At 42.3% G+C, this 14896-nt stretch overlaps 1 protein-coding gene across 1 annotated transcript; it reads left to right on the top strand.

Moving 5' to 3' along the window:
- The first annotated feature begins 579 nt into the window (after positions 1-579).
- Positions 580-14671, top strand: LOC115119170 (palmitoyl-protein thioesterase ABHD10, mitochondrial-like). The gene is made up of 5 exons (XM_029647923.2): positions 580-696; positions 8150-8333; positions 9502-9613; positions 10859-10996; positions 11144-14671. The coding sequence occupies exons 1-5, from the start codon at positions 603-605 to the stop codon at positions 11483-11485; spliced, it is 870 nt and encodes a 289-aa protein (XP_029503783.1). The 5' UTR covers positions 580-602; the 3' UTR covers positions 11486-14671.
- Positions 14672-14896: the final 225 nt, after the last annotated feature.

The following is a 14896-nucleotide window of genomic DNA, read 5'->3' as shown; positions in this document are numbered from 1 at the left end:
AGTCTCCTCTCATGGACTTGAATGGCATCCTTTTTATTTAATGTTTTATCTTTATTTAACTAGGCAAGTCAGTCAAGAACAAATTCTTATTTTCAATGACAGCCTAGGAACAGGTAAACTGCCTTTTCAGGGGTAGGACGACAGATTTGTACCTTGTCAGCTCGGGGATTTGAACTTGCAACCTTTCAGATACTAGTCCAACACACTAGGCTACCCTGCCGCCCAATTCCTTGAATGTAAATGGAATTTTCCTGATTTATAAATTGTAGACTATTGTGGATAGATGGGTAGGTGCAATAGCCTTTCTCAAGGTTTGCCACATACAGAGAGTTTGGGAGTTATGTCCTTAAAACAGGAAAATTAACCCAGGGTGCATGCTACAATATATATGTTTTAAGTACATTCCATTTGTGGACCACTTTTCATGTACACAGACACACTAATGTATTGGGGACCTCTATTGTATGCATCTGTCAACATTGAAGTGGCGGTAATGCACCATAAAGTTGGATGCCAACCGCCGACAAAAAACCCCACCAAAGAAGATCTGGTAAAGTTGGTCTTCTCGCGATATTTCCGTAGTGTGTGGTGAAGTCTGAGATATGGCAGCCGTCGCCCTGAAGTCCTGTCGCAAAGGACTGCCTCACATTTTGAGGGATGGAGCAGTCGCTACTCTCTCGCCAAAGGCTTTGGGAGGTGAGTATGGTACTACAGTTCGATGTGTACGGTTTCACGGGAAAACTTATAGGCTTCGTTTATAAAAACAAATAGAGGGGGTGTGGCAGAGGCAGGGTCGGCACTAGGTACCACAGCCACAAAGTCATAAACCCAGCCTATTTCTACAATTTATCTTCTTAAAATGATTGAAAACTTCATCCTAACCACACTATGCCTAACCCTAATCCTTAAATTAAGCAACTTTTTGTTTTCATAAATGATTACGATATAGCCAAATTTTTGACTTCGTGGCTGTGGCAACTTGTGACAACCCAGCGGCAGAACCCGTCATCTGAATGTATTTGTTTGCTCATACACATATAAACTGCGCAGCACTTGCATATTCTTAGATATCGCACAATCAATGCAGGTAAGGAATGGGCGCGTTTGAGCGTATCACTTTAGTCAACACGTTGACCAACGGTCACAGCCATAAACAATGTGTGGCATTATGGGTATAAAAATAGTCCGACTTGCTACTACATGTCGACTGCATGAGCTTTACAACAACCATGTGATCAAAGGTCATGAACTTTCGACTGCAGTTCCTCCTTACAAACCGCAGTCAGAAACAAAGCAGTGTGGAAGACAATGGCAGGTAGCCTAGTGTTTAGAGTGTTGGACTAGTAACCGGAAGGTTGCAAGATCGAATCCCTGAGTTGACATGTACATTTAGGGAAGTAATACCCCCTCTGGGGGTTAAAGTTGAACTGGAACTATAATCATATTCAAGAGGGTGTGATTGTGTTTCACATAAGGATCACTTAATGAGTCCATTTTGTAATGTGTAAATTACCAATAACATATGCTGCTGCAGAATAAACAAACCACACATGCTGATGTACTTTATTTCCTCATTACCATCATATCTACATTTCTGAATCATCACTTAACCCACTAGGCTATCATTGAAAATACGAATTTGTTCTTAATTGACTTGCCTAGTTAAATAAAGGTAAAACAACCCTATTCTGATTTTTGGAAGTAAAAGGTGTTACAGTGCGTTAGAAAAGTATTCAGACCCCTTCCCTTTTTCCACATTTTGCTACGTTACAACCTTATCCTTATTGAATAAATCGTTTTTTCCCTCATCAATCTACAACCAATACCCCATAATGACAAAGCAAAACCATGTTTTTAGAAATTCTTTGCAAATTTATTACAAATAAAAGAACAGAAATACCTTATTTACATAAGTATGTAGACCCTTTGCTATGATACTCAAAATTGACCTCAGATGCATCCTGTTTCCATTGATAATCTTTGAGATGTTTCTACAACTTGATTGGAGTCCACCTGTGGTAAATTCAATTGATTGGACATGATTTGGAAAGGCATACATGTGTCTATATAAAGGTTCCACAGTTGACAGTGCATGTCAGAGCAAAAACCAAGCCATGAGGTTGAAGGAATTGTCCATAGAGCTCCGAGACAGGATTGTTTCAAGGCACAGATCTGGGGAAGGGTAATATTTATTTTATTTATCCATGTAAGTTGACTGAGAACACATTCTCATTTGCAGCAACGACCTGGGGATTGTAAACTGGGGATTATTAGGTGACTGTGATGGTTTGATGGCCAGATTAGGAATTGAGCCAGGACACTGGGGTTAACACCCCTACTCTTACGATAAGTGCCATGGGATCTTTAATGACCGCAGAGAGTCAGGACACCCGTTTAACGTCCCATCTGAAAGACAGCACCCTACACAAGGCAGTGTCCCCAATCACTGCCCTCGGGAATTGGGATATTTTTTAGACCAGAGGAAAGAGTGCTTCCTACTGGCCCTCCAACACCACTTCCAGCAGCATCTGATCTCCCATCCAGGGACTGACCAGGACCAACCCTGCTTAGCTTCAGAAGCAAGCCAGCAGTGGTATGCAGGGTGGTATGCTGCTGACCAGGACCAACCCTTACTTAGCTTCAGAAGCAAGCCAGCAGTGGTATGCAGGGTGGTATGCTGCTGACCAGGACCAACCCTTACTTAGCTTCAGAAGCAAGCCAGCAGTGGTATGCAGGGTGGTATGCTGCTGACCAGGACCAACCCTGCTTAGCTTCAGAAGCAAGCCAGCAGTGGTATGCAGGGTGGTATGCTGCTGACCAGGACCAACCCTTACTTAGCTTCAGAAGCAAGCCAGTAGTGGTATGCAGGGTGGTATGCTGCTGACCAGGACCAACCCTGCTTAGCTTCAGAAGCAAGCCAGTAGTGGTATGCAGGGTGGTATGCTGCTGGCAATAAAAAAATGTCTGCAGCATTGAAGGTCCCCAAGAAAACAGTGGACTCCATCATTCTTAAATATAAGAAGTTTGGAATCACCAAGACTCTTCCTAGAGCTGAGCAATCGGGAGCAGGGCCTTAGTCAAGGGAGGTTACCAAGAACCCGATGGTCACTCTGATAGAGTTCCTCTGTGGACATGGGAGGACCTACCAGAAGGACAACCATCTCTTCAGAACTCCACCAACCAAGCTTTTATGGTGGCAAGATGGAATCCACTCCTCAATAAAAGGAACGTGACAGCCAACTTGGGGTTTGCCCAAAGGCACCTAATGGACTCTGACTATGAGAAACAAGATTCTCTGGTCTGATGAAACCAAGATTGAACTCTTTGGCCTGAATGCCATGCATCACGTATGGAGGAAATCTGGCACCATCCATACGGTGAAGCATGGTGGTGGCAGTACTCAGTGATGGGTCTGAATACTTATGTAAATGTGATATGCTTTTTATTTGTAATACATTTAAAAAAATATGTTAAACCTGTTTTTGCTTTGTCATTATGGGATATTGTGTGTGGATTGAGGGGGGGAATAATCAAATCCATTTTAGAGTAAGGCTAACGTTACAAAATGTGGAAAAAGTCAAGGGGTCTGAATGCGCTGTATATGTTCAAAAGTGGTTGATGTTACCCATCATTGGTTAAGGATAGATCGAAATGTACAGAATGGGTACCTGGAGGAAAATGGGGGAGTCATGCTTTTTCAATTTCAGTCAAAGGGAGGGTTTAGTATTTTTTTTTAAGTCGATTCTAGGGGACGGTCATGTCATTTATGAAATGTCAATATTTCTCTGTTTTAGAATTAGTTGCTTAATTAGGTTGTAAATAGGGAGGTGGTGGAACAAAAAGTGAGTGCGAGAGGGGGTGACCTGGGAAGCTTTGAGGTCCCGGAACAGATGGAGAAAAATAAATCACCTTTATAATAAAGCAGTGCATGCAAATCATCACATTTGCGTAGTGGTATAGAGCAGTAGAGTAGAGGAGCTTACAGAAGTTGCACCCCTGGGGAACATTTCTTGTACTTGGGTCTGGGAAGAATTTGGCCTTTTTATATACATATTTTGTGCAATTCTGTCATTTTATACATATTTGTTATTGAAAATATATTATTTCACAGCAATTTAGATGATACAATTCCCTACACTATTCAGTGCTTGTTTTTATCACATATTCTGAAATTGAGCGAACAGTGTAGAATTTTAGCAACCAGGAAATTACAAAGCGATTTCCACTAACACAGCCACAAAGTTAGAACAGCTTCCCCATTTTGACAACAGATGCCACTCCGGCAGTAGAAATCAATAGGCGAATATCACAGCCTATCACAACACTGGCGGGTAAGTAATACTGTGAAACACGATCATTCCTCTATAAGCGCCAGATGCGTTATGGACATTTTCAGAAGCTGCAATGGAAAAATTCTAAGAAATCCTATTAACTTGTTACGGCTGCAATCCCGTTAATGGGATAATTGTCATCAACAACCGCTGAATTGCATAGCGCCACATTCAAACAATATTACTAAAAATATTTAGATTCATGAAATAACAAGTGCAATATAGGAAAACACAGCTTAGCCTTTTGTTAATCCACCTGTCGTGTCAGATTTTGAAAATATGCTTTACAGCGAAAGCAATCCAAGTGTTTGTGTAAGTTTATCGATCGCTCGACAAAACATTATGTACACTTAGCATCAAGTAGCTTGGTCACGAACATCAGAAAAGGAATCAAATGAATCGTTTACCTTTGATGATCTTCGGATGTTTTCACTCACGAGACTCCCAGTTACACAATAAATGTTCCTTTTGTTCCATAAAGACTATATCCAAAATACCTCTGTTTGTTTGGCGCATTTATGTTCAGAAATCCACAGGAAAGAGCGGTCACGACAACGCAGACAAATTCCAAATAATATCCGTAATGTCCACAGAAACATGTCAAACGTTTTTTTATAATCAATCCTCAGGTTGTTTTTAAAATATATAATCGATAATAATATCAACCGCAACTGTCTTTTTCAGTAGGAGAGGGAAAGGCAATGGCTGCCCAAACTCTGTTGCGCGAGCAAAACTCATGCGAACACCTGACGCGATAAAAGCCTGACACTATGTCTGAAGACTGTTGACACCTTGAGTAAGCGATAGGAAAAGGAATCTGGTAGATATCCCTTTAAATGGAGCAAAGGCAGGCAATGGAACATGGAGTTTTCAAAATAGAAGCCACTTCCTGGTTTGATTTTCCTGCAATATCAGTACTGTTATACTCACAGACAATATTTAGACTGTTTTGGAAACTTTAGAGTGTTTTCTATCCAATACTAATAATAATATGCATATATTAGCAACTGAGACGGAGGAGCTGGCCGTTTACTCTGGGCACCTTTTCATCCAAGCTACTCAATACTGCCCCTGCAGCCATAAGAAGTTAAGGTTGACGCTCTCAGGCGGGATGAAAACGACTACATCGACCATGATCCTTTGCTAGTTACGATCACTTTCGCCATGATCCTTAACAAAAAAAATGTTTTGGTCCATTCAGCCAGATATATTTGAGAAAGGAGAACACCAGAATCCCATTGGGCAATGAATGGAGGAACATGTAACACCTTACCCATCAGACAGTCAACCAATCGCGTTCACGTTGTCATGCTGTGTCACGCGGTTGCTAAGCGAATCGTCACGTAATCCCTTCTCAAAGTCAGAGTATGAGTCGAGTCCTTGCCCCAGAATCGCCCAGAATGGACCACACGGCCCATTGATGACGCATGGGCAATGTACACAATGGGCGTTAATATGATTCCAATGGAGTTTTGCATCTCCTCAAAAGTAATCTCTGATATGGTGTGCTTCAAATTCAAGTTCTTCCAGCTTCATGCGCCATCGGGAGTTTTCCATCGGAATACGGGGATGACGTACATCAGCGATATCACCATTTACTGGATTTAATGTCTGTGGTTAGCACAGTCCCCCAGTGTAAAGTGCAGGAGTAGCTTCTTTTTGCAACGCTAGTATTTACCATAGAGAATGATAGAGGTCTCAAGTAGCCTGCATTAGCATGGGCAGAGCCATTGAGAGCTTTCACCGTTTTGATTGAAGTCAAACTGAGTGGGACTTCCAAACTTCATTGTGACCCTGTTGGAGTCATGTCCAACCGGGTCACCTGGACGGATCAGCCAATCATGAAGAAAATTGACTCCTTCAAAATGGAGATTGCCTCAATGGTGCTGCCCATGCTTTCGGAGACACTATAATGGCACAGATACAAAGATGAGTCCTCTAGCTCTATGGTATTTACACACTTGCGTTGCTGGGAATTGGCTTGCAAAAACAATTTAAAATAGTCTGCTGGAAGCCAGAAATGAAATAATATTTTATTTCAACATACTCTTTTGATTGTCTGTAGGCTTGGGGAATTAGAGAAAAAAGCATCTAATGGAAAGTATAATTAAACAGAATTTCCAAACGTGGGTCTATTGTAGTCCCATGCAGTTTCTCAGCTAGGTCAGTTCATCTCTGCTTACCTCATGTCAAAATAAAAGTCCTCCAAGTTCCTGCTTTTTTGGGGGCAGGTATGGTGCACGTGCAGGACTTTTATTTTGATATGCGCTAAGCAGAGAGAAAAGTGTTTATAGAAAGTCTGTTAAATGTATGTTCCATAGTACATCAGGGAAACTGGGCAGAAGGGAATGGTGCTTCAAATACAGCAGATCTGCAACATCATTAATTGAGCCTCTCATATCCTCCTTAATTGCCAGCCTCAACACGTTACGGAAAGACATGAACTATATAGGAAGCTCTGGGGACAGGTCATGTGGATACTGGACAGTCAATAAATTGGCAGATGCAAACAGATTATCTTTAAATGACAGCTGTTCCTGAGGGCTCCAAAAAAAGCGGTTTGCGATTTTGTTCATACTGGTGAACTGCCGTTTCAATTGTGTGGTTGCAATATCTACAGTCCATTATCTCTGGTATATCTTGGCATGCATCATTCAAGACGACTAAATTTAAACTGTGTGCAGCACAATGGACATATAATGCACATTGTGTCCGAAAAGACTGTCTGGATTGTCAATACTCGGTATTGAAAACAGTCGGGCCCGCAACCTGGACCTACAGGTCGTGGTGAGAACATTTGAACACAAAAATGCAAGGCGACACAGTCGCATATTGTTGTTACTATAGCCCTCGACACAGAGCAAAAAAGAGATTGGCATTAATAGACTGGTTTTACGCACAACAAATGTCTATCCATGCTGGGAGAGACCGCGAGGATGGCTCATGTCATGCAGGTTGGCTATACAGGACAGCTGTATATTCTAAACAAATCAATTGGTTGCAGATTAGTATGCTGTTGTATCGAACATTTATTTTACAATCCGCCAGCCAGCATCCTAAGTGGACGCCCTGCTTATCATGGGAAAATGACAACCAAATAGTTCTAACATTTATCCATTAGCTAAGGCAAAGCTATAGGCTACATGCCCTGGCACCACAGAAAGCCTATCATCAATTCGATAGGCAGCCGCATAGACATGTCGCAGTTTCAACACAATGGACAGCGATCTGCAATCTATACTTTGCGAATGGCTGTCTGGCTGACTCATTCGATAGTTTTATTTTTTCAGGGGGGCGAACTGCGACCTTGCAGGGGTCCAGAGAAACTGCGTTATGCCAGTTCTAGCGTTGCTAAAAGCAGCTAGGGTAGCCTCGTTTTTAGACATCAATGCAAATGCTGTTAAATTAAGTATAACCTTTTGCTTTATAATTTTCTAGGCTTGTAATGTTATTCTGTTTGAATTGTTTTTACATTGTGATAAGTAATACTTTTTCACCTGAATTGCATCGCGTCATAGTCTGCTGTATCAGGGTCTGTTCGGTAGCTTTCACTCTGGTGATGTGAACAAGGTCTTGTCCCACAGCACTGGCCCAATTCAATTTTCTAAATGTTACATAAGAATGCCCCAGCTGATCATTCATTGCCTTGACTTCACCCTGATTTGATCTTTCAAGGGGGTTGCACAAATCACCCAAATACAACCAATATTTTACACTCCATTCTTAAAGACTCTCTCCATTCTCAACTATTGCATTAAATCACTTATTAGAATTCTGTCATAGTCAATTGGCACATATTGTGTGTGTTTGTCATACAGGGGTGAGACAGAAGTCCTCTGTACAGTATGCAACAAGGCCAGAGCTCCCTAAGCTGGCCTACTGCAGGGTAAAGGGGAAGAGTCCAGGCGTGGTCTTCCTGCCTGGGTATGGATCCAACATGAATGGCCAGAAAGCTGAGGCCCTGGAGGACTTCTGCAGGTCTCTTGGACACTCATACCTTAGGTACTGTACTCTACCTGCCGCTGTGTAACACAATACACAGCGGCATGTAACCTAGTGGTTAAGACAGTTGGGTCAGGAACTGAAAGGCCGCTGGTTCGTATCCCCGAGCCAACTAGGTGAAAAGTCTGTCTGTGCCCCAGAGCAAGGCACTTAATCCTAATCACTCTAGATAAGAGTGTCTGCTAAATTACTCAAATGTAATTAAATGTTTCCCACAAATATAAATACAAATAAATAGAATTGCATGATTATGGCATAACTCATTTCCTCAAGCTTCCTGTAAAGACATACTGGTACACAACTAACTTTCAAATTATAGCTGAACTTTGGCTCTTTTAGCCTTCCCAAGTTGCTAAAATATTTTGATTAGGTTATAGGTGTTGAACAAAGGTTGCTATAGTATTTTAACAAGAGGGTCTACTTGATTTAAATTTGATTCGCTCTTGCTCCACCTCACTTTTCAGAAAAGGAAATTGAGTAAACATTTTAATAAAAATTGTATGGCCTAATAAACCATGTTATAGAAATACCATGTTTATACCGTCGTTTAGACCGTGGCACATTACCCAAATATACCCCCTGAATCTGAATATCTGAGGTAGGCGTGCCTTAGCCAAACCTCTATCTTGATGTTCATTGCCTGAATAGACTCCCTAGCTTTCGAACCCATTTACTCCTGAGGTACTGACCTGTTGCACGCTCTACAACCCCTGTGATTATTATTTGACCCTGCTGGTCATCTATGATAATTTGAACATCTTGAAGAACAATCTGGCCCTAAACGGCCATGTCCTCTTATCCACCCGGCACAGCCAGAAGAGAACTGGCCACCTCTCAGAGCCTGGTTCCTCTATATGTTTCTTCCTAGGTTCCTGCCTTTCTAGGGAGTTTTTCTATGCTTCTATATCTGCATTGCTTGCTGTTTGTGGTTTTAGGCTGGGTTTCTGTATAGAACTTTGTGACATTTGCTGATGTAAAAAGGTTTTATAAATACATTTGATTGATTGATAGCCTGTATGTTACGCAAATAGACCACCCTCTAACTGTTAACCAAATACACTATGCTCTCAGAGTTTTTATGCTAGCTTAGTAGCCAGATTTTATCCCCCATGTTTTATTGTATGTCTGACTGGTCCCCCAGGCTCATGTTGTGTTTGTGGTTCCCCAGGTTTGACTACACAGGCCATGGGTTATCGGAGGGGGTGTTCACTGAAGGGACCATCGGCACCTGGAAGAAAGATGTCCTCTTCGTGTTGGATGAACTAACAGAGGGTCCACAGGTGAAAGAACTCTCCACTGGCTCTAGAATCATATCTAAACTAGCCTTTAGATAACTCTCGTATTTCTGTGTGTATTTGGTTGGATTCAAATTGGTATTTGATTTAGTTCATTATTAAAGTGTTTTGTATTTTCAGATCTGCATTTAAGAGCTCAAAGACTGGTTTGACTTTATAACCCAGTTATAGACCTTCTCTCCATTGATATTTCAAAATATGCTCTGTTAATTTTGCCCTCCATAATATTTACTCTATTTGTTATGTAAGATTTCAGTTAGAATCTGTATAAAAACAACTGTGGTTGTGTTAGTGTTGTTGACTTCAAACGGTGGTGGTGTTAGTGTCACATGTTTTCACAAGTGGGCGCTGTCACACAAATGAAATATCATCTCACAACACCATGTAACGTTCACGTCACACACCGTTCAATCATTACCTGAGTAGCAGAGCATAGCCTCCCATGCCAGGCTTCAGGGCTCTTCTTGACATTCATCAGACACACAGCTAGTGAATGAGCCCATTAACAGGGCCAGAGTCATATTACTCCCAATGTCCTTGTGATGATGATGATGATGATGATTTGGAACTGATTCAGGGAACGAAAGTGATCTTTTAGTGTTCCCGGAACAGTACCGTTCACATTTTGAGAACTGGTTAATCATTTTTAAAAATTGTTCCAGAACATTCTTAATATCTGGTATGTAATTCTGTAATTTAGTGACGTTATAATACTAGTAATAGCCTAAACCCATTACAATTCACTTCATGTCATGTAAACAACTAGCTTACCGTTCCATAGCAAACTTCTCCATCCACACTAATTGGTGGAGTAAATTAATGACATAAATGTAAAAGCTATAGTATGTTGAGTTCACGGGGGGGGGATGTATAAAAAGGAACTATATTAACCTTTTTTTCTGGATCAAACCAGTTCTTTACTATGCTGGTTGGATCACTCGAACTGAACGAAATACAGACGGGTTGTGCTCGGAACTGAACGATCAGAAAATAATTTTCCCTGGTTAGAATCACATCTGTTTTTAGAAACGACTTCTGTCCGTTGTAGCGATAGCTAGATGACCATGGTGCTTCTCTGCAGAAGAGTCGGTTCAAATGGAAGAAAGGAGATGAGGAGACAAGCGAAGCAATCCATATCAAACTGTTGGTATTTCTATGGACCATTGCTCCCTATCCTAGACCAAGGCATCTTTAACGTAATCATGTCTTTCCCATGGTCTCTCTGTTTAGATCATGGTGGGGTCCAGTATGGGCGGCTGGCTCATGCTGTTGGCAGCTATCGCCAGGCCGGAGAAGACTGCAGCTCTGGTGGGCATATCCACGGCAGCAGACCACATCGTCACAGCCTTCAAGTCAATGTCTTTAGAGGTGAGCGAGGACATCATAAAATAATGTGTGGTTATGAGAAGGTGCTAATTCCATTTCTATTCAGGGAGTGGTGAATTGAAATAAAATGCTCTGTGAATGTCAATGTATTATTTGATTTAAAATGAAATGGATCCCATTTCACCACAGGTGCGTAAGGAGATTGAAGAGAAGGGCGTGCTGACTGTGCCCACCAAGCACAGCGAGGAGGGCACCTACACGTTCACTATTGGCTTCCTGAAGGAGGCGGAGAACCATTGTGTCCTCCAGAGCCCCATCCCCATCACCTGCCCCGTGAGGCTCATCCACGGCCTGAAGGACGACGATGTGCCCTGGCACATCTCCATGCAAGTGGCCGAGCGCATCCTCAGCCCCGACGTGGACGTCGTCCTCCGCCGCCACGGTCAGCACCGCATGGCCGAGAAGGATGACATCAGGCTCATGGTCTACACCATCGACGACCTCATAGATAAGCTGACCACCCTCGTTTGAGTTGGGGGAGTGTTAGGAATGCACCCCATTGGAGAGGCAGGGGCAACCATATATGATCCCATTCTCCCCTTACCCTTCCTTCCATCCTGCCCAGTTTCTCCTCAATACGCTGTTACAAAGCAAGAGAGAAAGATGAGGATTATCGAAAGTACAAACTGTGATGGAACGAGGATGTCGTCTGTCAGAAACCTCAGCCAGGTCCCTAAAGCCTGCCTTGGGGAGGGAGTGTGTCTTTTACCAGTTTACTCTGTGCAGTCTTTTTTAGGTAAACCTTTTGACGGGCAATACTGCCACTGCTAATGCTGCCACTGTTTGTTTGACAGATCCTGGTCCTTTTGCCAGACCCCAATAGTTCTACTGTGCCTTTTTTACCACGTCTCTAACCCGTTGGGTCAACAAAGCCTCTGCACAGCAGAGTGGAGCGCAGGTCTCGTCTAATTGTGCATGCAGATATTATGAGGCACAGATGGACTACACGCAGACAACAAGCTCCATCAAACTGCCTCCTACGCAGAAGCACTGTGACATCGTGTGGTGATCGGTCCAAGCTGTATTATCACACTGTGTCGATACCAAGAAGACTGTACAGTGTCTCAAAATAGCTGAAGAAAAGTCCAGAGGAATGTCTTTTCTATTTTGTTGTACATCCACCCACATTCCCATGGGCCAGTCTGAGCCACTGGGCTGTTGATTAACACGTCGTTGGTTATTGGACTGTGTTCAATGGGGCAGAAAGCCAGTCCTGCTGCAGCAGACGCAGTAACTCTCTCTCTCTCTCTCTCTCTGATCCTCTAACTGCTGCTCTGACCTTTCACTCTTCGGATGACGACACTTAAACATGAGCATGCATCGGGGTGTAAAACAAAGTGCCTGAGTTATGTAAGTACTGGTCATTGCCTTTGGAAAGTGTTCAGACCCCTTGACTTTTTCCACATTTTGTTACGTTACAGCCTTATTCTAAAATGGATCAAATGTTTTTTTTCCCTCAGCAATCTACACAAAATACCCCATAATGACAAAGCAAAAACAGTTTAGACATTTTTGCAAATGTATTCAAAATAAGAAACCAATACCTTTACATAAGTATTCAGACCCTTTGCTATGAGACTTGAAATTGAGCTCAGGTGCATCTTGTTTCCATTGATCATCCTTGAGATGTTTCTACAACTTGATTGGAGTCTATCTGTGGTAAATTCAATTGATTGGACATTATTTGGAAAGGTACACACCTGTCTATATAAAGGTCCCACAGTTGACAGAGCATGTCAACGCAAAAACCAAGCCATGAGGTCGAAGGAATTGTCAGTAGAGCTCCGAGACAGGATTGTGTCAAGTCACAGATCTGGGGAAGGGCACCAAAAATGTCTGCAGCATTGAAGGTCCCCAAGAACACAGAGGACTCCATCATTCTAAAATGGAAGAAGTTTGGAACCACAAAGACTTTTCCTAGAGCTGGCCGCCCAGCCAAACTGAGCAATTGGGGTAGAAGGGCCTTGGTCAAGGAGGTGACCAAGATTCAGATGTTCACTCTGACAGAGCTCTAGAGTTCCTCTGTGGAGATGGGAGAAACTTCCAGAAGGACAACTATCTCTGCAGCACTCTACCAATCAGGTGGCCAGACTGGTTGAGTGGCCAGACGGAAGCTACTTCTCAGTAAAAGGCACATGACAGCCCGCTTGGAGTTTGCCAAAAGTACACTAAAGACTCTCAGACCATCATAAACAAGATTCTCTGTTCTGATGTAACCAAGATTGAACTTTGGCCTGAATGCCAAGTGTCATGTCTGGAAGAAATCTGGCCCCATCCCTACGGTGAAGCATGGTGGTGGCAACATCATGCTGTGGGGATGTTTTTCAGCGGCAGGGACTGGGAGACTAGTCAGGATCGAGGCAAAGATGAACAGAGCAATGTACAGAGATCCTTGATGAAAACCTGCTCCAGAGCACTCAGGATCTCAGACTGGGGCGAAGGTTCACCTTCCAACAGGACAACGACCCTATGCACACAGCCAAGACAACGCAGGAGTGGCTTCGGGACAAGTCTCTGAATGTCCTTGAGTAGTCCAGCCAGAGCCCGGATGAATCCAATCGAACATCTCTGGAGAGACCTGAAAATAGCTGTGCAGCAATTCTCTCCATCCAACCTGACAGAGCTTGAGAGGATCTGCAGAGAATGGGAAAAACTCCCCAAATACAGGTGTAACAAGCTTGTAGTGTCATACCCAAGAAGACTCAATGCTGTAATCGCTGCCAACGGTGCTTCAACAAAGTACTGATTAAAGGGTCTGAATACTTATGTAAATGTGGTATTTCCTTTTTTGTATATATATATATATATATATATATATAATTTAGCAAAATTTCTAAAAACCTGTTTTTGCTTTGTCATTACGGGGTATTGTTTGTAGATTGAGCAAAAAAATAATCAATTTTAGAATAAGGCTGTAACGTCACAAAATGTAGAAAAAGTCAAGGGGTCTGAATACTTTCTGAATGCACTCACTGTATGTACATTACTGGTGAGGAATTTACTAATATGTAGTGCTAGACGTGCATACACTCAGATACAGTGATGAGGATACTCCTGAGTTTATTTTAGCTTGACAGTCAAATGGTACAGTATTGCAATGATGTTAGGATTCAAAAGTTTAACGGACATTCTGGAAAATCACCTCTATTTCCCGTATTTCAACACTTTCTGAATACTTTTTCCAGCTTGTGATGCATGATGTCATTTCAGTACTGTAGCCTTCCCCGCACTCAGACCCTCTCTCCAGATCTGTCATCCACCTCTATAACTAACCCAATTAAAGCAGAGCAATGGCTCTCATTATCAAAATAGAGAGACAAGCTGCAAGTCAGACACTAATGGGTTGTACTGTGCCTTCCAAACCTGCAGACACATTTAAGGTAGGTGAAAACATGTTTTTTTATTTATCTGGTTCTATAAAATTGTGAGTCTGGGCTCCAATCCAGTGTGAGAGTAGTAAACACTTTTGTCATGGGCATGATCAGTGCTGACCTGTCATTCATGGCAGGTGGAGCCCCACCAGTTTAGCTAAAAAATAAAAAAAAATTGTTGCCTGTTTTGCATGTTATTTTAGCATTATTACCTGTCACATATCAGTTTGCAAACAATGTAAAAAAATACATGTAAAAAAAGTTAATAAAGCCGCATACAAACATGGTCTCTTTTTTGCTTTCCTGAGTAAGTGTAATGAATTTCCTCCTCCTCTTCCGAAGAGGAGAGGCGAAACGGATCAGAGGACCAATATGCGGCGTGGTAAGTGTCCATGGTTCTTTTTTAATACGTTAAGATACACATGAACAACTGACTACAACAAACAAGAAATGTGAAACTCAAAACAGTCCTATCTGGTGCAAACACAGAGACCGGAATAATCACCCACAA

Source organism: Oncorhynchus nerka, linkage group LG6 (genome assembly GCF_034236695.1).
Source record: "Oncorhynchus nerka isolate Pitt River linkage group LG6, Oner_Uvic_2.0, whole genome shotgun sequence".
Classification (NCBI taxonomy): Eukaryota; Metazoa; Chordata; class Actinopteri; order Salmoniformes; family Salmonidae; genus Oncorhynchus; species Oncorhynchus nerka.
The sequence above is the reverse complement of the archived record's forward strand: the minus strand, read 5'-3'. Positions and strand labels throughout refer to the sequence as shown.

Bases quoted from the DNA above. Each gene is read 5' to 3' on its own strand.
- LOC115119170 (XM_029647923.2), top strand. From the start codon at position 603: ATGGCAGCCGTCGCCCTGAAGTCCTGTCGCAAAGGACTGCCTCACATT. The intron at 8,334-9,501 runs GTACTGTACTCT...GTGGTTCCCCAG, and splicing joins CTTGGACACTCATACCTTAG to GTTTGACTACACAGGCCATG. The intron at 10,997-11,143 runs GTGAGCGAGGAC...ATTTCACCACAG, and splicing joins TCAAGTCAATGTCTTTAGAG to GTGCGTAAGGAGATTGAAGA.